The sequence below is a fragment of the Leptopilina boulardi genome, unplaced genomic scaffold (genome assembly GCF_019393585.1).
Source record: "Leptopilina boulardi isolate dan_hultmark-lab unplaced genomic scaffold, ZJU_Lbou_2.1 LbouV2_235, whole genome shotgun sequence".
NCBI lineage: Eukaryota > Metazoa > Arthropoda > Insecta > Hymenoptera > Figitidae > Leptopilina > Leptopilina boulardi.
This window is the reverse complement of record NW_026137791.1, coordinates 209,422-233,173: the sequence shown is the minus strand read 5'-3', so window position 1 is coordinate 233,173 and position 23,752 is coordinate 209,422. Positions and strand designations below refer to the sequence as shown.

At 31.6% G+C, this 23,752-nt stretch overlaps 1 protein-coding gene across 1 annotated transcript; it reads right to left on the bottom strand.

Annotated features, from left to right (window-relative positions):
* Positions 1–262: 262 nt before the first annotated feature.
* LOC127280295 (uncharacterized) lies at positions 263–10,287 on the bottom strand. Its single transcript, XM_051303202.1, has 2 exons — positions 9,964–10,287; positions 263–1,900 (listed from the first exon to the last, which is right to left on the bottom strand). Exon 2 carries the CDS (start codon positions 1,809–1,811, stop codon positions 483–485), a length of 1,329 nt encoding a protein of 442 aa, XP_051159159.1. The 5' UTR covers positions 1,812–1,900; positions 9,964–10,287; the 3' UTR covers positions 263–482.
* Positions 10,288–23,752: the final 13,465 nt, after the last annotated feature.

Sequence of the window (23,752 nt, the reverse complement as noted above, 5' to 3'; positions counted from 1 at the left end):
AATAATGTCAAGAAATATTTTCCCGTCACATTCTCCCCCTTCGGACTTGACGTTAGTTTGAGAAAGAAAACTGAATCTGAAATAACTCAAACAATCTGTAAATAATATCATTAACAAAACATTTTATAAAATAAACAAATAAAATAATAAATAAAAGTGATTAATGTCTGAAAAGAAATAATTAGTTGTCATGTTTGATTCTAAATTTATTTCAAGAAAAGAAAAAAACAATTCCTGGAAGTTTCCTAATAATTGTTGTCGATTTTTAATTTTCTTTATTTATTGAAAAGAACTTACGTCGTAAATTACAATTATAGTATCAAAAATAAAACTTTCCTTTTAAGAAGGGTAAAACAAAGTAATACTATTTTTGCTTTGGTTCAGATCAATAAGTCATAAATGTAAATTAAGATAAGATCAAAGTTATTTAAAACAAAATTTGTACTCTCGTTTCGAGATCAGTCTTTGATCAGTCTATATGTCTAATTTTTGGGGTTCTTCTTGTACTTAGTTGGCACGATGACCTTGTATTCCTCTCCATCGGACAATTCAGGTCGAAGAGCCATCACCTCGTCAAGAGATTGATCAGCAAACTCGGTCGTCAATGATTGAACAGCTTGGCGACGTTTTTCCTCCGACAGATCTTTCTTTGAAGGTGTCATGTTGTTCGCTGGTTTTTCGATAAGAGAAAGAGCGTTCTCCCTGATCAAAAATGCCCTCACACGATTGACATAATCGTTTTGATTCGCAAAGTTTGCCTTGATCTTCCGGCGAAGCTGCTCCTCCGTATGCTCATTGATCAAATATTTATGATCAGATGGTATTGCCCAAGCTGGCAAGGTGACGTAGTTCAACCGAAGCCAGTCGACAAGTCCAGCGTAACGAATATTGCAATCCGGACATTCAGGACAATAGATGCACAGATCGTTAGAGCATCCTACGCATTTGTTTAGAGCCAACTCGTGCTCAACTCCATGAGGATATATGCAGTCAATGGTCTCGAATCCATCTGCTCCACAGATCAAGCAAAATCCAGGTCTCATCGGCATCTTGCACTCCGTGAAACGATGCTCGCGTGACCTGCAGTTCACGCACGCAGCAGTTCTTTGTTTGCCCGTCACAGAAACAAAGGTCTGAGTACCTCGATCAACTTTCTTAGCTTCCATCTTTTTAAGAAAGATCTCAGCTCTCTTCGTGATCAAATTTTTGAGCAGCTTTTCCGACAGCATCCTGCAGTCCACCATGTAAAGAGGCTGGAATTGATTTTCAGAATCAACCAAAGTCGGAACTCCCAATTCCTTCATGACATCCTGGAAAGTTGGAATGTCATTGATCGTATATGGCAAAGGTTCCACCTTTACCGAAGGAGCGATGACAGAATCAGTTCTATCGGTCATCCTCATCTGCTGACCATCCTTCCTCAGCATTGGCTTCACATCAGGAATGCGATTCCTCTTCTTATTTTCTGATCGAATATCAAATGGAGTCACCCTGACAGTATTTGTCAACTCGATCTTGGGTGGTTTCCGATTACGGAACTCGTTGATCAATTGTTGAGCATCCGCAGAAATCTCGTCAATGCGCCGCTCGCTCGTTGTACTTGACGAAGTTAAGTTCTCGTCAAAAAGCGAAGCATTGTCATCAAAGATCTGATCAATTTGGTCATCTTGACCCTTGAAGTCAGACACCTTCAAAGTCATTTCTCGCATCAGATCGTCCATCTGTTTTTTACAACGGACTAGTTTGTCCCATTGTTCTCCAAGATCACCTGCTTCTTCTGGATCAAAATTCGCAGCCATATCTCTGCTCATCCTTCCCTCAACAAGCAACCAATCAGACCTGAACTGTCCAAATTCGTGATGACCTCAGTCCTCCAGATGAATGCGCGCAGTTGATCGATCTACAAATAAATTTCATGACAATCGCAAACTTCGACGTGGTATTTTCAAATTAGAGACTGAATATTTGCCAACAACTTTACCATCTCTGTCTGACAGTTGGACTGTACCCGGACCATAAACTTTAGAAATAATAACTGGACCTACGTAACGGTGAGCCAACTTAGAGGAATAATTTTCAGCCTTATTGCTTAGCTTTTTGTTCGGATAATAAACCTCCATTCCCACCTCAAGTTCAACTGACAGTTTTCTATCGGCATTCGACTTGGCAAGCCGCTTTTCAGAATAATTCTGCAATTTACTTTCGACTTTATGACGTAACTCGTCGATTATTTTCATGCGATCAACCCAAGCCTTCGTCGCGTCATCAGCAATTTCGTCAGTACCCACCTCACAGTCGGTTGATTTTAATTCTCGTCTCGCGATAGCCTCATAACCATGATTCAAGAAAAATGGCGAAACGCGAGTACCAGTATGAGGTACGGTGTTACATGCAAATTGTACTTTAGACAAATTCTCGTCCCATTCTCTATGATCTTGATTTATATAAGCGGAAATTATAGGTTTTATCGTTCGATTTACTCGCTCTACCGGATTGCACTGAGGGTGAGCCAACGGGGTAGTGATATGCCTAACGCCTCTGGCCAATAAGTACGCTTTGACATCTTTATTTATAAATTCTTTCCCGTTATCTGTCACGATAGACTCCGGTATTCCCCAACGATCGAAAACGGTGTCAAGTATATTGACAACAATTTTTCCTGTTCGATGTCGGACCGCAAACAGTTCAATAAACTTTGTATATAAATCATGAACGACAATAATATCAGAATTTCCCTTTTTAGTTCGAGTTTGAGACACTATTGTGTCGATCGATAATTGAGCCCACGGTAACCGTAAGGATCGTGTAGTTAACCTAGCTTTAATAGGGTTTTGATTAAACTTTACCTTGATACATACTTCGCAATCTGAAACATAAGATTTGACATCTTGCGTCATGCCTGGCCAATAATAACTTTGACGAATTCTGTCAAGAGTTTTATGTGAGCCGAGATGACCTGCTTGAGGTAAATCATGATTCTCACGAAGTACTGTCAATATATTTGAAGGCTTTACTACTTTCTTCCAAGGATTCTCATCATCGATCACAGCCTTTTCGAAATCTGGACGAAAATAGAACAATTCGTTATTTTCAATTTTCCAATCATCAAATCGACTGGGATGATTCTTTACTAAGTCAAATTTGGTTTCATACCAATTCTGATCGCAAATCGAAGCTAATTGAATTCGACCCTGTACAGCATCTTCTACAACTTTTTCCCAACCAGACGGATCTACATCTATATCAAACATACGCGAGAGAGCATCTGGCGCCTCATTTAAAGTACCCTTACGATGTTCAACAGTCATATCATGCTGATATAAATAAATTGCCCATCTAGCTAGACGACCTACAGGATTCTTGAGCCCATGCAACCATTGCAAAGCCTGGTGATCTGTGATGACGGTAAATGGCATGCCTTCCAAATAACACCTAAGCTTCTCAACAGCCCAAACAACTGCTAAGCATTCTTTTTCCGTAGTCGTATAGTGAAGTTCCGCACCTCTTAATGGACGACTCAAAACCTCGATCAATATTTCCCTTCCAGAATCAGGATCCTTCTGAACAAGGATCGCACCTAGACCAAAATCACTAGCATCAGTATATAAAATAAACGGCTGTCCCGGTAGAGGAACATAAAGACGAGGAGCATTAATCAGAGCCTTCTTTACTTCGTCAAAAGATTTTTGTTCAACTTCTGTCCATTTCCATGGAACTTTGACGCTAGTAAGCTTATTTAATGGACCCTGTATCCTAGCGATATTCCTTAAATGCCTGTGATACCAATTAACTAAACCGTTAAACTGACGCAACTTAGTCCTATCTGTTGGAACAGGAAAATCAATAATTGGTTCTACCTTCTCGGGATTGGGTCTCATTCCCAACTCGTCAACAATATATCCGAGAAACTTAACTTCTTTGCAGGCAAAACCGCTTTTCTCTCGATTGATTTGCAATTTAGCCTCGCGAAAAACATCAAAGACAAGAGACAAAATTTCGAGATGATCGTCGAAAGTCTCAGTCACAATGATCCAATCGTCAAGATAGGTAAATACCTGATCAACCCACTTATTCGGGAGTTTCCTTTCCACAAGAAGATCACGAAAACGCCTTTTCAATGTGTCCATCAATTTTTGAAAGGTTGATGGGGCTCCTGTGAGTCCATACGGCATTCTATTCCATTCTAATAACCCCTTCCCTTCAACGACAAAAGCAGTATACTTTCGACTATCTTCATTCATAGGGATTTGATGAAAAGCCTCACTCATGTCAATAGTCGAGATAAATTTAGCTTGATGTAATTGCGAAAGGATTGATCTCATATTATGCAAAGGATAAGCTGGCTTTTTGGTTTTACGATTGAGGGGTTGATAATTAATACAAAACCTCAATCCGCCATTGGCTTTCGGAGCAACGACTGGCGAAAAGGCCCAATCACTATTACTCCATCTTATATACCCTTTTTCTAACAAACGATCAACTTCCTGTTCTAAATACTTCCGAACGATCTCACTTCTTCGATAGGGTTTTTGACGATGTGGAATACTATCTTCCAATTCAATTACGTGTTCAACCAAATCAGTCAAACCAGTACTCTCTCTATCAAATTTTATAAATTCCTCATCAAGAAAATTCTTCAATCTCCCTGATTCATCTGTCGAAAGACTCTGAAGAAAACTAGAACCTGTGCGACGATGCGATAATGAATAGACATGTTTACCACCTGCTAAACTCCAACTCCTGTCAAAAGGATCAAGTTTGACTTTGAAATTCAACCAAAAGTCCATTCCAAGAATCAAATCACTTGATAACCCCGGCAAGATACTGAACCACTGAGGTCCATAAACATCGCCTATGTCAATCACAAATAATGTCCCACCTTTAGTTTTGACCACCGATCTATCACCTAACCTAACTCCCTTCTCAGAAGAAGAATCAGGAGTCAAGTCCTGTACCTGATAATGCTTCACGCGATTATAAGCTGTTTCGCTCAGAAATGATCTCTCACTACCACTGTCTATAATACCCAAAATCTTTTCCCCAAAAATGGAAACCGTAACCGGGATCCTGACAGTTTTTACCGGTTCTGAAAGAGAATCGCAAGGGCAATATACCCTCCTCTGGGCAAGACGATGCACCACGTGAGACGGCAATCCGAAAGGTTTCCAATTCCTTATCGCCTCGTGATCAATTTCGTTCGAAGGTGCGCCCTCTTCTAATTGATCACAATAAATAGTTGACAGATTTATGGAATTCTCAATTTCATTTTCTAACTCTTCGCAAACCAAGTCATCAAACTCATTCTCTGACTCAGAAGAACTAACCGAGTCACTATCAAACAAACTAAGTTTAATCACGGCTTGACGTGAGGTATCAAGCCGAGAGACTATGTCATCTGATCCTCTAGTCAATTCAACGCTCGTCGAAAAACAACAAGTCTTATCAAGATCCTTGGTCTGACCTATATTAGATGAAGAATTAAAATTCTTATCCTCCTCAAGTACGCCCTTTGGTTCAATAATTGGAGGTTCAACTACTGAGGGCTTTTGTCGTTTCCCTGATTATCGGGACAATCTACATTGGAATGACCTGTTTTTCGACAAAGACAGCAAACCAGTTGTGGTTTGGTTTTACAATAGGGGACTGTGTGACCTGTTTGACCACAATTTTGACAGAAAAACCTACTTTTATCCAATGGTTTAGAAGGTTCCCTACTATCACGCGATAATTGATCTTGTGTATTTGTCTTAGTCGAATGACTTGACTTTTCAAATTTCTTTAAATTCTGATCAAGTTTTTGTCGATTAATGGATTGGGTATTCCGTAACCCAGACTTGCTCTTTAAGCGATCGGATTCCCTACCATAAACAGCATTTAAACCAACTTCTTGATCACTATCAGAATGATCTTCAGAAGCATCAGTTGACTGTTCATTGTCAGAATCACTTTCGTCTCGAACAGCACACAAGTCCGACCTAGGTTTCGATCTAATTTTCTGCACGTCTGCTGAGCGATTGTAAATATAATTACGCTCATTGACATAGTGCAAGAATTCCCGATAATTCTTTAATGACAAATTCAAAATTTCAAATGTTAAACGAGGGTTAAATTTAGACAAGATCTGTTTTAACTGTTCCCTAAATCCTGGGGGATATTGCATTCTCTCAAAAACAAGACGCGCTTTACATGCAAACTCGGCTAAACTCTCTCCCTTGTCGACTTTTAAATCGCGAACCTCGAGAAGGAGATCGGCGTCATCCTTTTTGACGCCCCACTCAAAGCGAAACGCACGAGCAAAATCTTTCCATGAACGCCAATTTTTCTTGTTTACGAGGTACCAAGATCTGTACGATCCTTCAAATATTTTTGAAAGACAGGGGACAAACAGATTCCGATCTATTCCACTCGTACTCAGATAGTCTTTGAGGATTAGCAAGAACTGCTCTGGGTCTTTTTCTGTTTTTGGAAAAGAAATTTTCCATGAATTGACAATTCGACCGATTTGAATAGCGTTCGAATTCTCCGCACGAGGCTGCGGATGTAAGGAATTCAAACCATCCCGCGGTCTACTTGACAAATGACCTACAGATCTTGATTGATCAATTGACGAAAAACGATTTCGTACTTGTTGATCATCCTCACTAAAATCACTATCATTCCATGAAAATAATGAACCTACCCTACGGGCATTAGGTCCTATCGAATCACGATCTACTGTGTTTTCTCTATCACGGGACGGATTCAAATCACGTGGGTAACCGAAATTAAAATTGCCACCACCGACCCGCATGACATCACCCTGAGAAGATGTTAACATTTGTCGGTACTGTTCCTCAGTCACGTAAACTTCTTCGTCTATAAGTGTCCCGTCGGCCAGAGGTTTGCCGATTGTTATTTTTATTAATCGCGGAGGAACGATATTATTATTATTTATTCCTGCACGTAGGGGAATATTTCGACCGTTATTAATTTCATTGCCCGCTGGTTGTGGAATCTCATTCGAAAAACCAGGATCGCTATTGAAACGAACGCGTCTAGACTCATCCCCGACTTGAGTTTCATGAGGATACAAAGTTCCATTCTCGCGATTTGGACCAATATTTTGATCATCGAAAACCTCAGGAGTAACTGGAGGTTTATTTTGACGCGTATCTAACTCATTCAATTCTTCATCGGAAGAAATGGATTGCTGATTTGTTCGCGTCCCTCCCCCTTCAGAGCGTAAGTTACCCTGATTAGTTGCGAGATCAATTACGGTGTTACATTTGACAGTTAACGTATCTAAAGCCTGTTCCAATGCATCCATTCTTCGATGCATGGTTGACGTAATATACAACGGTGGCGTTTTACCCCTTCCCCTTCCAATGGACGAATGCATCGAAAAACCGTGAAAACTCCCTACACTATTCTGCGATGACGGTCTTGAAGTTCCCGGATTTTGATCAAATTGATCTCCCGAATTTATCGCGCCTGCGTTTGTAAGGGTCTCCAAAGGAGGATTTTCAATTTCCCGATTTGACGAATGTCCACTTGAAACTTGTTCAGTTAATCTTAAATTATCAGTTGTATTATTTTGTTCCCTTAACAACTGATTTCTATTTGGATTTCGTTTTGGGGGGGAAATAAACATTGACGTCATTGTAAGCAAAATTTACGTTATGCCAAGTCGATAACCGAATAAAAAAAAATTTCTTATTGATAAATAAATAAAAGCTTAGAAAAAAAAATTGCTTTTATTAAAAAAAATTTTTAATAATAAAATTTTTAAAGACAAGTCCCACAAAAGTTCGAGGTATATTATCCGATCCTTTTAAAATAATAAACAAAAAAAAAATTGTTGTTCAATAATAAATATTCGACAATACACTCAAAACAATAAAATAGAACTTTGCCTTAATAATAATTGTTAAGTTCAAAAAAAATCAATAACTTGACAATTTAAAAAAAATTTTATAAGTTATAAACAACAATTAATGAAAACAAGTCAAATAAATTATAAATTAATATATAAATAAAAAAATTAAATATTCTCTCTCAACAATTAGTCTGTGAGCAAGAGCAAGATCTTGTACTGTCAAAACAAAAATGAGGAGAACTAAATACCAAAAAAAAAATTTTAAGTTATAATATTTTTAAAAAAAAAATTTTAAGTTATAATATTTTTAAAAAAAAAATTTTAAGTTATAATATTTTTAAAAAAAAATTTATTATAACAATTCTTCAAGCAATCGACAAAACTATTAACAAGAGCAAGATCTTGAATTAATAGTACCGACCGCGAGAGAAAAAAAATCTTTCAAATTTATTAAAAAGATTACTTGACAGCAGAGCAAGATCTTATTGACAAGTAAAATACTTTGATCAAAATATACGTATGTTGAGCAGAAGATATACTTTGCGGAACACACAAAAAAAATTTTAATACAAGCAATTTATCTTGATCAAAATACCTATATGTAAAGCAGAAGATATACTTTGCAAAACATAAAACAATGGCAATATTCAAAAAAACTAACAAACATCGACAAGAGCAAGATCTTGAATCGGCAAAGTTCTATTGAATATTACGCTTAAAATTTTCAAAGGCCGATTTACGATCAACGCAAAATTTCGACACTTTGACAATACAAAAAAAAAATTTCAAAGCAACAATGGCAACATTCAAAAAACTAACAAACATCGACAAGAGCAAGATCTTGAATCGGCATAGTTCTATTGAATGTTACACTTAAAACTTTCAAAAAGCTGGCCCACGATCAACGTGAAATTTCCAACAATTTAAACAAACACAAAAAATATTTCAAAAAGTTAGTTCGCGATCGACGCAGAAATTCTAACAATTTTGACAAAAAATTTTCCAATAATATTGTCGACAATAGCAAGATATTGTATCGACAAAATTTGGACAAAAACAAAAAAAAATTTTACAAGACAAAAATTTTCATCAAATTTAATTATTTTCTTGATGTAACAAGATACGATCACGAAAACAAAAATACAAAACTTTATTCAACGAAAATTTTGTCAAATCAAAATTATTATTTCGACAGAGCAAGATCTAATCGAAACAAAACAAATAAAATATGACTCTTTGTCCAACACTTTAAAATATACGTCACAATAATAAAATTTCAAAAAAAAAATTTTCACAAAATTTTTGTCAATTCACAAAAAAAAATAAAATTTCGTTATAAACAATTATAAAAAAAAATATTCAAAATTTCTAGAAAGTAGACTTTCAAAAAAAAAAAATTTTGACAAAATTATCAATTTGTTCAATATATTATTCAGTCCAACTGTCAACAGAATTACGAACTAAACACAAATAAATATTTCAACAATTCAAAATATAATTCACACAAAATATAAAATTAAAATCAAAATTGACGAAAAAAAATTATTAAAATAAATCGTCGTTATTCCCAGTATGTCGCTGTGTACATAAGGCAAGTTTAGACCTGAGTCTGTCAAGGTCGCTCACACAAAAGAAATGTAAACACTCTGATCGCTTCCCGTTCAAACTCGCACTTTCTAATTTTCAAAATTTTTCACACAAATAAATTATAATTTTACTTTTCACACTTTAAGATAAAATTATTGGCAAAATTTACAATAAAAAAATCCAACGTCGCCCCACGTTGGGCGCCAAATGAGACGGAATAATTTATTATTACGAGAAATATATTAAAATTAAAATAAATGATCAAAGTTTAAAATTATTCCTCACCCAGCGCGACCGGGTTCAGAGTTGCTGGGGCTCTATTTGACAAAATAAAATAAAATAAAGATTTAATTGCACGCGGACGCCAGTTAATTTATTAATTAAAATTAACAAAAGACTTGATCACAGGGAGGGAAGTTGGTGAACCCAAATACAAAATATAAAAATAAAATATTAAGCGACTTCCAGGAATATTGAGTTTATTACAAGAAAATAAAATAAAAGGTACATTAATCACTTACTTGTGTGTGATCAAATATGATCAAATATCGACTCTTTCCAATTTTGTTCAACAATATATAATTTGGTTAATGTCGATCTTTAAATACAATATAATTCCAATATTCGATCGGTCAAACAACTCAATACAATTTCTTATAATTTAACAAACAAGGAGATATACTCCAGCACATTAGACGTACGGACAAAGAGTGAGGAACGGACCCGACGATTTTCGGTAATGCGCCAATATATTGAACTATTGGCGCTTAGATCGATGTAAGGTCACAGGGGCGAGTTATTGACCTTTTTTCCCCAACCCTTATCCTAGGATATTTGATCATTTATTTCTCAAAATAATGTCAAGAAATATTTTCCCGTCACAATATATTATAATATATTATAATATAATATAATTATAATAATTATATCACAAACAAAATAAAAAAATAAGAGGATTAATTGAAATTTGTGGCAGCCAGCGTGCCCAACGATTTTTGAAATATAGTTTTAAGAAAAAAGCGTTTAAAGTTTTTTTTAACAAGTTAGTCATGATTAACAATGATTTAATTAAAAATTACCTGTAATCAGCTACGCCGGATCCATATAGCATATCATTTCTATGTCTATAAGGTGTTCTTTAAACAAAAAATTTGCTTTTTATTTTTTTTAAATCTCAAGGTGGTGTAACCCCTTTAAACTAATGGGATGATATTTCTAAGACCCTAAGGGACAATGTAAGAAGAAAAATACGTTTTTTTGAAAGTGTCTGAGTAATGTTATCCCTTAAATTAATTCCTCTTATTATTATAAATTGGTTAATAATTACATAAAAAATGGTTTCGTACAAATTTTATAAAATATTTATTTCTCTTTATTTTTAAAAGCTTAAAATTAAAATAAAAAATTATGTTAATTAAATTAGTTTCAATTTTATCATTCAAACTTTAGTTAGTTTTAACAAAAAGAGTACAAATGTAATAAACATATTATATATATCATAAAAATAATAATAATAATATCTTTTTAGATTCCAATAGTTGTGTTAGCAGTGCGCTTCACATCACCAAAAGGTTGTGTTTTCAGCATAAAGAAAAAAAGTTTACAACTTCTGCGAATTTCGTGAGTTGATTAAAATAAAAATACTATTATTATCATAAATTTCATAAATATTAAGTGAAATAATTTAAACAAAGTTTTTTTTTAATTTTATTATATTTTACTACAGTAAAACACACGTATAACGGACCAGCATAATTCGTATTCCCGCTTACATCGGATTTTTTTCCCGTCCCTTGAAATCCAATATATGTGGGTTTGAATGTACATTTTTATTTTAATTGTACTATAATGTATTTGTATATAAAAAATATATGATAAGTATATACATATACATATATTATTTATTATCAAATTACAATTTTCCAAAAAAAAAAATTAAAAAAATTAAATTCATATTGATATGTTAAATTTAAATATACTATATTTAATCAGGTATTTATTGACATTTTTGAAAACCTCGAAACGGATCGAGTGGTATGTTAAATTTAAATTCATTCTATTTAATCAGGTATTTATTGACATTTTTGAAAACCTCGAAACGGATAGAGTGGTATGTTAAATTTAAATATACTCTATTTAATCAGGTATTTATTGACATTTTTGAAAACCTCGAAACGGATCGAGTGGTATGTTAAATTCAAATTCATTCTATTTAATCAGGTATTTAATGACATTTTTGAAAACCTCGAAACGGATCGAGTGGTATGTTAAATTTAAATTCATTCTATTTAATCAGGTATTTATTAACATTTTTGAAAACCTCGAAAAGGATCGAGTGGTATGTTAAATTTAAATTCATTCTATTTAATCAGGTATTTATTGACATTTTTGAAAACCTCGAAACGGATCGAGTGGTATGTTAAATTTAAATTCATTCTATTTAATCAGGTATTTATTGACATTTTTGAAGACCTCGGAACGGATCGAGTGGTATGTTAAATTCAAATTTATTCTATTTAATCAGGTATTTATTGACATTTTTGAAAACCTCGAAACGGATCGAGTGGTATGTTAAATTTAAATTCATTCTATTTAATCAGGTATTTATTGACATTTTTGAAAACCTCGAAAAGGATCGAGTGGTATGTTAAATTCAAATTCATTCTATTTAATCAGGTATTTATTGACATTTTTGAAAACCTCGAAACGGATCGAGTGGTATGTTAAATTCAAATTTATTCTATTTAATCAGGTATTTATTGACATTTTTGAAAACCTCGAAACGGATCGAGTGGTATGTTAAATTTAAATTCATTCTATTTAATCAGGTATTTATTGACATTTTTGAAAACCTCGAAAAGGATCGAGTGGTATGTTAAATTCAAATTCATTCTATTTAATCAGGTATTTATTGACATTTTTGAAAACCTCGAAACGGATCGAGTGGTATGTTAAATTCAAATTTATTCTATTTAATCAGGTATTTATTGACATTTTTGAAAACCTCGAAACGGATCGAGTGGTATGTTAAATTTAAATTCATTCTATTTAATCAGGTATTTATTGACATTTTTGAAAACCTCGAACGGATCGAGTGGAATGTTAAATTTAAAACTTTTTTTTATTGAATCAGGTACCTGTTGACATTTTTGAAAACCTCGAAACGGATCGAGTGGTATGTTAAATTTAAAACTTTTTTTATTGAATCAGGTACCTGTTAACATTTTTGAAAACCTCGAAACGGATCGAGTGGTATGTTAAATTTAAAACTTTTTTTATTGAATCAGGTACCTGTTGACATTTTTGAAAACCTCGAAACGGATCGAGTGGTATGTTAAATTTAAATTTATTCTATTTAATCAGGTATTTATTGACATTTTGAAAACCTCGAAACGGATCGAGTGGTATGTTAAATTCAAATTCATTCTATTTAATCAGGTATTTAATGACATTTTTGAAAACCTCGAAACGGATCGAGTGGTATGTTAAATTTAAATTCATTCTATTTAATCAGGTATTTATTGGCATTTTTGAAAATTTCGAAACGGATCGAGTGGTATGTTAAATTCAAATTCATTCTATTTAATCAGGTATTTATTGACATTTTTGAAAACCTCGAAACGGATCGAGTGATATGTTTAATTTAAATTCATTCTATTTAATCAGGTATTTATTGACATTTTTGATAACCTCGCAACTGATCGAGTGGTATGTTAAATTCAAATTCATTCTATTTAATCAGGTATTTATTGACATTTTTGAAAACCTCGAAACGGATCGAGTGGTATGTTAAATTTAAATTCATTCTATTTAATCAGGTATTTATTGACATTTTTGATAACCTCGAAACGGATCGAGTGGTATGTTAAATTTAAATTCATTCTATTTAATCAGGTATTTATTGACATTTTTGAAAACCTCGAAACGGATCGAGTGGTATGTTAATTTCAAATTCATTCTATTTAATCAGGTATTTATTGACATTTTTGAAAACCTCGAAACGGATCGAGTGATATGTTTAATTTAAAACTTTTTTTATTGAATCAGGTACCTGTTGACATTTTTGAAAACCTCGAAACGGATCGAGTGGTATGTTAAATTCAAATTCATTCTATTTAATCAGGTATTTATTGACATTTTTGAAAACCTCGAAACGGATCGAGTGGTATGTTAAATTTGAATTCATTCTATTTAATCAGGTATTTATTGACATTTTTGAAAACCTCGAAAAGGATCGAGTGGTATGTTAAATTTAAATTTATTCTATTTAATCATGTATTTATTGACATTTTTGAAAACCTCGAAACGGATCGAGTGGTATGTTAAATTCAAATTCATTCTATTTAATCAGGTATTTATTGACATTTTTGAAAACCTCGAAACGGATCGAGTGATATGTTTAATTTAAAACTTTTTTTATTGAATCAGGTACCTGTTGACATTTTTGAAAACCTCGAAACGGATAGAGTGGTATGTTAAATTTAAATATACTCTATTTAATCAGGTATTTATTGACATTTTTGAAAACCTCGAAACGGATCGAGTGGTATGTTAAATTTAAATTCATTCTATTTAATCAGGTATTTATTGACATTTTTGATAACCTCGAAACGGATCGAGTGGTATGTTAAATTTAAATTCATTCTATTTAATCAGGTATTTATTGACATTTTTGAAAACCTCGAAACGGATCGAGTGGTATGTTAAATTTAAATTCATTCTATTTAATCAGGTATTTATTGACATTTTTGAAAACCTCGAAACGGATCGAGTGGTATGTTAAATTTAAATTCATTCTATTTAATCAGGTATTTATTGACATTTTTGAAAACCTCGAAACGGATCGAGTGGTATGTTAAATTCAAATTCATTCTATTTAATCAGGTATTTATTGACATTTTTGAAAACCTCGAATCGGATCGAGTGATATGTTTAATTTTAAACTTTTTTTATTGAATCAGGTACCTGTTGACATTTTTGAAAACCTCGAAACGGATAGAGTGGTATGTTAAATTTAAATATACTCTATTTAATCAGGTATTTATTGACATTTTTGAAACCCTCGAAACGGATCGAGTGGTATGTTAAATTCAAATTCATTCTATTTAATCAGGTATTTATTGACATTTTTGAAAACCTCGAAACGGATCGAGTGGTATGTTAAATTTAAATTTATTCTATTTAATCAGGTATTTATTGACATTTTTGAAAACCTCGAAACGGATCGAGTGGTATGTTAAATTTAAATTATTCTATTTAATCAGGTATTTATTGACATTTTTGAAAACCTCGAAACGGATCGAGTGGTATGTTAAATTCAAATTCATTCTATTTAATCAGGTATTTATTGACATTTTTAATAACCTCGAAACGGATCGAGTGGTATGTTAAATTTAAATTCATTCTATTTAATCAGGTATTTATTGACATTTTTGATAACCTCGAAACGGATCGAGTGGTATGTTAAATTCAAATTCATTCTATTTAATCAGGTATTTATTGACATTTTTGAAAACCTCGAAACGGATCGAGTGGTATGTTAAATTTAAATTCATTCTATTTAATCAGGTTTTTATTGACATTTTTGAAAACCTCGAAACGGATCGAGTGGTATGTTAAATTTAAATTCATTCTATTTAATCAGGTATTTATTGACATTTTTGAAAACCTCGAAACGGATCGAGTGATATGTTTAATTTAAAACTTTTTTTATTGAATCAGGTACCTGTTGACATTTTTGAAAACCTCGAAACGGATCGAGTGGTATGTTAAATTCAAATTCATTCTATTTAATCAGGTATTTATTGACATTTTTGAAAACCTCGAAACGAATCGAGTGGTATGTTAAATTTAAATTCATTCTATTTAATCAGGTATTTATTGACATTTTTGAAAACCTCGAAACGGATCGAGTGGTATGTTAAATTTAAATTCATTCTATTTAATCAGGTATTTATTGACATTTTTGAAAACCTCGAAACGGATCGAGTGGTATGTTAAATTTAAATTCATTCTATTTAATCAGGTATTTATTGACATTTTTGAAAACCTCGAAACGGATCGAGTGGTATGTTAAATTTAAATTCATTCTATTTAATCAGGTATTTATTGACATTTTTGATAACCTCGAAACGGATCGAGTGGTATGTTAAATTCAAATTCATTCTATTTAATCAGGTATTTATTGACATTTTTGATAACCTCGAAACGGATCGAGTGGTATGTTAAATTTAAATTCATTCTATTTAATCAGGTATTTATTGACATTTTTGATAACCTCGAAACGGATCGAGTGGTATGTTAAATTTAAATATACTCTATTTAATCAGGTATTTAATGACATTTTTGAAAACCTCGAAACGGATCGAGTGGTATGTTAAATTTAAATTCATTCTATTTAATCAGGTATTTATTGACATTTTTGAAAACCTCGAAACGGATCGAGTGGTATGTTAAATTCAAATTCATTCTATTTAATCAGGTATTTATTGACATTTTTGAAAACCTCGATACGGATCGAGTGGTATGTTAAATCCAAATTCATTCTATTTAATCAGGTATTTATTGACATTTTTGAAAACCTCGAATCGGATCGAGTGATATGTTTAATTTAAAACTTTTTTTATTGAATCAGGTACCTGTTGACATTTTTGAAAACCTCGAAACGGATAGAGTGGTATGTTAAATTTAAATATACTCTATTTAATCAGGTATTTATTGACATTTTTGAAACCCTCGAAACGGATCGAGTGGTATGTTAAATTCAAATTCATTCTATTTAATCAGGTATTTAATGACATTTTTGAAAACCTCGAAACGGATCGAGTGGTATGTTAAATTTAAATTCATTCTATTTAATCAGGTATTTATTGACATTTTTGAAAACCTCGAAACGGATCGAGTGGTATGTTAAATTCAAATTCATTCTATTTAATCAGGTATTTATTGACATTTTTGAAAACCTCGAAACGGATCGAGTGGTATGTTAAATTTAAATTCATTCTATTTAATCAGGTATTTATTGACATTTTTGATAACCTCGAAACGGATCGAGTGGTATGTTAAATTTAAATATACTCTATTTAATCAGGTATTTATTGACATTTTTGAAAACCTCGAAACGGATCGAGTGGTATGTTAAATTTAAATTCATTCTATTTAATCAGGTATTTAATGACATTTTTGAAAACCTCGAAACGGATCGAGTGGTATGTTAAATTTAAATTCATTCTATTTAATCAGGTATTTATTGACATTTTTGAAAACCTCGAAAAGGATCGAGTGGTATGTTAAATTCAAATTCATTCTATTTAATCAGGTATTTATTGACATTTTTGATAACCTCGAAACGGATCGAGTGGTATGTTAAATTTAAATTCATTCTATTTAATCAGGTATTTATTGACATTTTTGATAACCTCGAAACGGATCGAGTGGTATGTTAAATTTAAATTCATTCTATTTAATCAGGTATTTAATGACATTTTTGAAAACCTCGAAACGGATCGAGTGGTATGTTAAATTTAAATTCATTCTATTTAATCAGGTATTTATTGACATTTTTGAAAACCTCGAAAAGGATCGAGTGGTATGTTAAATTCAAATTCATTCTATTTAATCAGGTATTTATTGACATTTTTGAAAACCTCGAAACGGATCGAGTGGTATGTTAAATTCAAATTCATTCTATTTAATCAGGTATTTATTGACATTTTTGATAACCTCGAAACGGATCGAGTGGTATGTTAAATTTAAATTCATTCTATTAAATCAGGTATTTATTGACATTTTTGAAAACCTCGAAACGGATCGAGTGGTATGTTAAATTTAAATTCATTCTATTTAATCAGGTATTTATTGACATTTTTGAAAACCTCGAAACGGATAGAGTGGTATGTTAAATTTAAATATACTCTATTTAATCAGGTATTTATTGACATTTTTGAAAACCTCGAAACGGATCGAGTGGTATGTTAAATTTAAATTCATTCTATTTAATCAGGTATTTAATGACATTTTTGAAAACCTCGAAACGGATCGAGTGGTATGTTAAATTTAAATTCATTCTATTTAATCAGGTATTTATTGACATTTTTGAAAACCTCGAAAAGGATCGAGTGATATGTTTAATTTAAAACTTTTTTTATTGAATCAGGTACCTGTTGACATTTTTGAAAACCTCGAAACGGATAGAGTGGTATGTTAAATTTAAATATACTCTATTTAATCAGGTATTTATTGACATTTTTGAAAACCTCGAAAAGGATCGAGTGATATGTTTAATTTAAAACTTTTTTTATTGAATCAGGTACCTGTTGACATTTTTGAAAACCTCGAAACGGATAGAGTGGTATGTTAAATTTAAATATACTCCATTTAATCAGGTATTTATTGACATTTTTGAAAACCTCGAAACGGATCGAGTGGTATGTTAAATTCAAATTCATTCTATTTAATCAGGTATTTATTGACATTTTTGATAACCTCGAAACGGATCGAGTGGTATGTTAAATTTAAATTCATTCTATTTAATCAGGTATTTATTGACATTTTTGAAATCCTCGAAACGGATCGAGTGGTATGTTAAATTTAAATTCATTCTATTTAATCAGGTATTTATTGACATTTTTGATAACCTCGATACGGATCGAGTGGAATGTTAAATTTAAATTTATTCTATTTAATCAGGTATTTATTGACATTTTTGAAAACCTCGAATCGGATCGAGTGGTATGTTAAATTCAAATTCATTCTATTTAATCAGGTATTTATTGACATTTTTGATAACCTCGAAACGGATCGAGTGGTATGTTAAATTTAAATTCATTCTATTTAATCAGGTATTTATTGAAATTTTTGAAAACCTCGAAACGGATCGAGTGGTATGTTAAATTCAAATTCATTCTATTTAATCAGGTATTTAATGAAATTTTTGAAAACCTCGAAACGGATCGAGTGGTATGTTAAATTTAAATTCATTCTATTTAATCAGGTATTTATTGACATTTTTGAAAACCTCGAAACGGATCGAGTGGTATGTTAAATTCAAATTCATTCTATTTAATCAGGTATTTATTGACATTTTTGAAAACCTCGAAACGGATCGAGTGGTATGTTAAATTTAAATTCATTCTATTTAATCAGGTATTTATTGACATTTTTGAAAACCTCGAAACGGATCGAGTGGTATGTTAAATTTAAATTCATTCTATTTAATCAGGTATTTATTGACATTTTTGAAAACCTCGAAACGGATCAAGTGGTATGTTAAATTCAAATTTATTCTATTTAATCAGGTATTTATTGACATTTTTGAAAACCTCGAAACGGATCGAGTGATATGTTAAATTTAAATATACTCTATTTAATCAGGTATTTAATGAAAGTTTTGAAAATCTCGAAACGGATCGAGTGATATGTTAAATTTAAAACTTTTTTTATTGAATCAGGTACCTGTTGACATTTTTGAAAACCTCGAATCGGATCGAGTGATATGTTAAATTTAAAACTTTTTTTATTGAATCAGGTACCTGTTGACATTTTTGAAAACCTCGAAACGGATAGAGTGGTATGTTAAATTTAAATTCATTCTATTTAATCAGGTATTTATTGACATTTTTGAAAACCTCGAACGGATCGAGTGGAATGTTAAATTTAAAACTTTTTTTATTGAATCAGGTACCTGTTGACATTTTTGAAAACCTCGAAACGGATAGAGTGGTATGTTAAATTTAAATTCATTCTATTTAATCAGGTATTTATTGACATTTTTGAAAACCTCGTAACGGATAGAGTGGTATGATAAATTTAAATTCATTCTATTTAACCCGCCGTGACTAAGGTAGGTTTAAATTTTACTCTATGAAACTTTTAGTCCTCGATAGTTTGAACTAGGAATGCTGAATTTTACTGCGATTTTTAAATAAATGCAAATTTTGTTGTGACACTAATAAATTACATTACTAGGCAATATAAAACAAATTTGTTAAACAATTTCTATGATTTTAAGCTTTTCTTAACCCCTTGACTGTGATGGTACGTCTATAGACGTACATTCGAAAAAGGGCTCAGACTGTGAGGTACGTGTATACACGTACTTACAAAACAATGAAAAAAATATATTAAAAAGCATGCAGATAGGCTCTGAATATACGTTTTCTAGGGTATTTTGAACGCTGAAACCGAATTTGGGGTCAAATTTTGAAAATTCAAAAACCAAGATCCAATATGGCTACCAAAGAGTTGACAGTTTTGAAGGCTATTTTTAATAATTATAATCTCAGTGACATCCATCGTTTTCTTGAAACTAATTTCACAAAAAATGAAATCAAAGTGTTTTTGACATTGCTGATTATAAATCCTACGTTATATTTCCAAAATTCAAAATGGCGGATCCAATATGGCGGACTATTTTTCAAAAATTTTAGGAAATTAACCCAATTGGCTTGAAACTTATCACTTAGGGGTTTTTGGGGTTGCTGATTACGAATCTGGATTCGTAATTCGTAACCCCCCTGAGTAGCAATTTTGCAGCGAATTAATTAATTTCTTAAAAACGACGTCTGCCATATTGGATCTGCCATTTTGAATGTTGAAAATCTGACTTTTGATTCGTAATCAGCGACCCCGAAAACCCCCCGAGTAGCAATTTTGGAGCGAATTAATTAGTTTTTTTAAAAACAACGTCCGCCATATTGGATCCGCCATTTTGAATTTGAAAATCTGACTTCTGATTCGTAATCAGCGACCCCGAAAACCTAAGTCCACCCATTTTCACAAATTTTTGTCGTTAAAAAATTTCTTAACATTTTGGGCCCACATTCAAGATTTTAGTCCTCACAGCGAAGGGATTAAATATAGAAACAGAAAATCATTATAGGGTAAAATTTACCCTACCTTAGTCACGGTGTTACAAAATTGAACCTTAGTCTCGCCGGGTTAATCAGGTATTTATTGACATTTTTGAAAACCTCGAAAAGGATCGAGTGGTATGTTAAATTCAAATTTATTCTATTTAATCAGGTATTTATTGATATTTTTGAAAACCTCGAAAAGAATCGAGTGATATGTTAAATTTAAAACTTTTTTATTAAATCAGGTAGCTGTTGACATTTTTGAAAACCTCGAATCAGATCGAGTGATATTTTAAACTTAAAATTCGATGATTTAAGTGGATACCATTAAAATCACTTTTTGTAACCCTCGAAACGGATCGAGTGATGTTTTAAACATAAAATTGGATTCTTTAATTAGGTACTATTAAAATTACTTTCTGAAACTCTCGAATCGGATCGAGTGATATTTTAAACTTTAATTTCGATTATTTAATTATGTTCCATTGAAATCACTTTTTGAAACCCTCGAATCGGATCGAGAAATATTTTAAATTTAAATTTCAATTATTTAATTAGGTACCATTGAAATCATTTTTTGAAACCCTCGAATCGGATCGAGTGATATTTTAAACTTAAATTTCGTGTATTTAATTAGGTACCATTAAAATTAGTTTTTGAAACCCTTGAATCGGAACGAGTGATTAAACTTAAATTTCGATTATTTAATTAGGTACCATTAAAATTACTATTTGAAACCCTCGAATCGGATCGAGAAATATTTTAAATTTAAATTTCAATTATTTAATTAGGTACCATTGAAATCATTTTTTGAAACCCTCGAATCGGATCGAGTGATATTTTAAACTTAAATTTCGATTATTTAATTAGGTACCATTAAAATCACTTATTGAAACCCTCGAATCGGATCGAGTGATATTTTAAACTTAAATTTCGTGTATTTAATTAGGTACCATTAAAATTAGTTTTTGAAACCCTTGAATCGGAACGAGTGATTAAACTTAAATTTCGATTATTTAATTAGGTACCATTAAAATTACTATTTGAAACCCTCGTGTCGGATCGAGTGACATTTTAAACTTAAATTTCGTTTACTTAATTAGGTACCATTAAAATTACTTTTTGAAACCCTCGAATCGGATCGAGTGATATTTTAAACTAAAAATCAAATTATTTTATTAGGTACCTTGGAAATTAATTTTCGAAACCCTCAATCCAGAACGAGTGATATTTCAAACTTTAAATTCGATTATTCAATTAGGTACCATTAAATTTACTTTTAAAACCCTCAAATTAGTACTTGCTAAAATTTGTGAAAACTTCGAATCGGAAAAAAACGTAACTTTAATTTTAAATTTGTATTTTTTTTGGGTAAAAGATGTTTCTTTTACATATTTTGAAATGCATGTGGGTGATTCTCTCAAAAAGAACAAATTATTTGTGCACAATTTTGGACGAGGTTTTTGTTAAAAAATAATAACATTAATTTCAATTAATAAACATTCTCCCAGCCATACGATAAAATTCAACAAATTTTTATGGGATCACTAAAGAAAATTTCAAAAAAATGGCAAACAACTGAATTATTGAATGAAAACTAGTGTTAAAACTCCATTCCGTAACTCCATTCCGTAACATCAGTTTTTATTCAATATTTCAGTTATTTTACCTTTTTTTAAAATTTTCTTTAGTGGTCCGATTGAAATTGTTAAATCCTAACGTATGGCTGACAGAATTTTAAATAATTTCAATTAATTTTCATATTTTTTAACAAAATATCTTAAAAGCGTAATTTGTCCTTTTTGAGAGAATCACCCATGTAATGTATGGATTGTTGACTTAAATTAAATTTTTTTACATCTCTTGTTTGACATAATATTTTAATGCCTAAAATTTGGAACTCTACAAATCGGCATAATGTATTCTTTGAATGATTGACGGTAAGTGTTTTTATTTATTTTTTTGTATTTTAATGACATAACTTTTTAGTTTTAAAAGTTTTTTTAATAGAGCGTGTTTATTTGTTAATTTCAATTGGCTTTATTGAATTTTGTAGCAATTGAAATTCTTTGAAAACCGCGAATCTGACCGAATGATATTTTAAACTTGAATTTTCTGTATTCATTAGTTACTACTTTACATTTTTGACAACCTAGAATCGAAACCAGTGATAATTTAAATTTTCTTTATTGCATCATGTTAAAATTTGATAGTGTTAGTTAAGAACTGCAGTCATACCTTAATTATTAATATGCATTAATGAAGTTATGAAACACAGGAAATCCAAAAATTGTTCAAAAATATGTAAAATTGATTTATTAATATGTCTTTGTAAAAAGGAGTCCCTGTGTTTATCACTCTCCCTGTATGTATATTATTTAATACATACGTATGAAAAGAGAGCATCTTGTATTGGAGTTTATTGAAATTGGAGAGAAATAATTGTAAAATATAACATTTGACAAATGAAAGATTGTAAAATATAACATTTACTTATCTGTCGTTTGTAAAATATAACAAATTGTATTTTTCTTTATTATAATGAAGAAAAATTGCCGTTTGTAAAATATAACATAATGACAAAAAAATTTGTGTGAAATTGATACTGACTCGTTAAAATCGTACAATTTTTTAATTTTTAGCAAAGTTTTTTAAAATCTAAACGGCCAGTTTGGATCCGCCATTTTGAATTTGACACAACCAATGTAAAATTTGAATTCAGAAGCCTAAAAAACATGGGTATACCAATTTTGGTTGAAATCGTATCATTTTTCGATTTTCAGCAAAGTTTTTTAAAATCTAAACGGCCATTTTGGATCCGCCATTTTGAATTTGACACAACCAATGTAAAATTTGAATTCAGAAGCCCAAAAACCTTGGGTATACCAATTTTGGTTGAAATCGTATAATTTTTCGATTTTCAGCAAAGTTTTTTAAAATCTAAACGGCCATTTTGGATCCGCCATTTTGAATTTGACACAACCAATGTAAAATTTGAATTCAGAAGCCCAAAAAACATGGGTATACCAATTTTGGTTGAAATCGTATCATTTTTCGATTTTCAGCAAAGTTTTTTAAAATCTAAACGGCCATTTTGGATCCGCCATTTTGAATTTGACACAACCAATGTAAAATTTGAATTCAGAAGCCCAAAAAACATGGATATACCAATTTTGGTTGAAATCGTATCATTTTTCGATTTTCAGCAAAGTTTTTTAAAATCTAAACGGCCATTTTGGATCCGCCATTTTGAATTTGACACAACCAATGTAAAATTTGAATTCAGAAGCCTAAAAAACATGGGTATACCAATTTTGGTTGAAATCGTATCATTTTTCGATTTTCAGCAAAGTTTTTTAAAATCTAAACGGCCATTTTGGATCCGCCATTTTGAATTTGACACAACCAATGTAAAATTTGAATTCAGAAGCCCAAAAACCTTGGGTATACCAATTTT

Coding starts and splice junctions, on each gene's coding strand:
- LOC127280295 (XM_051303202.1), bottom strand. CDS start 1,811: ATGAGCAGAGATATGGCTGCGAATTTTGATCCAGAAGAAGCAGGTGAT.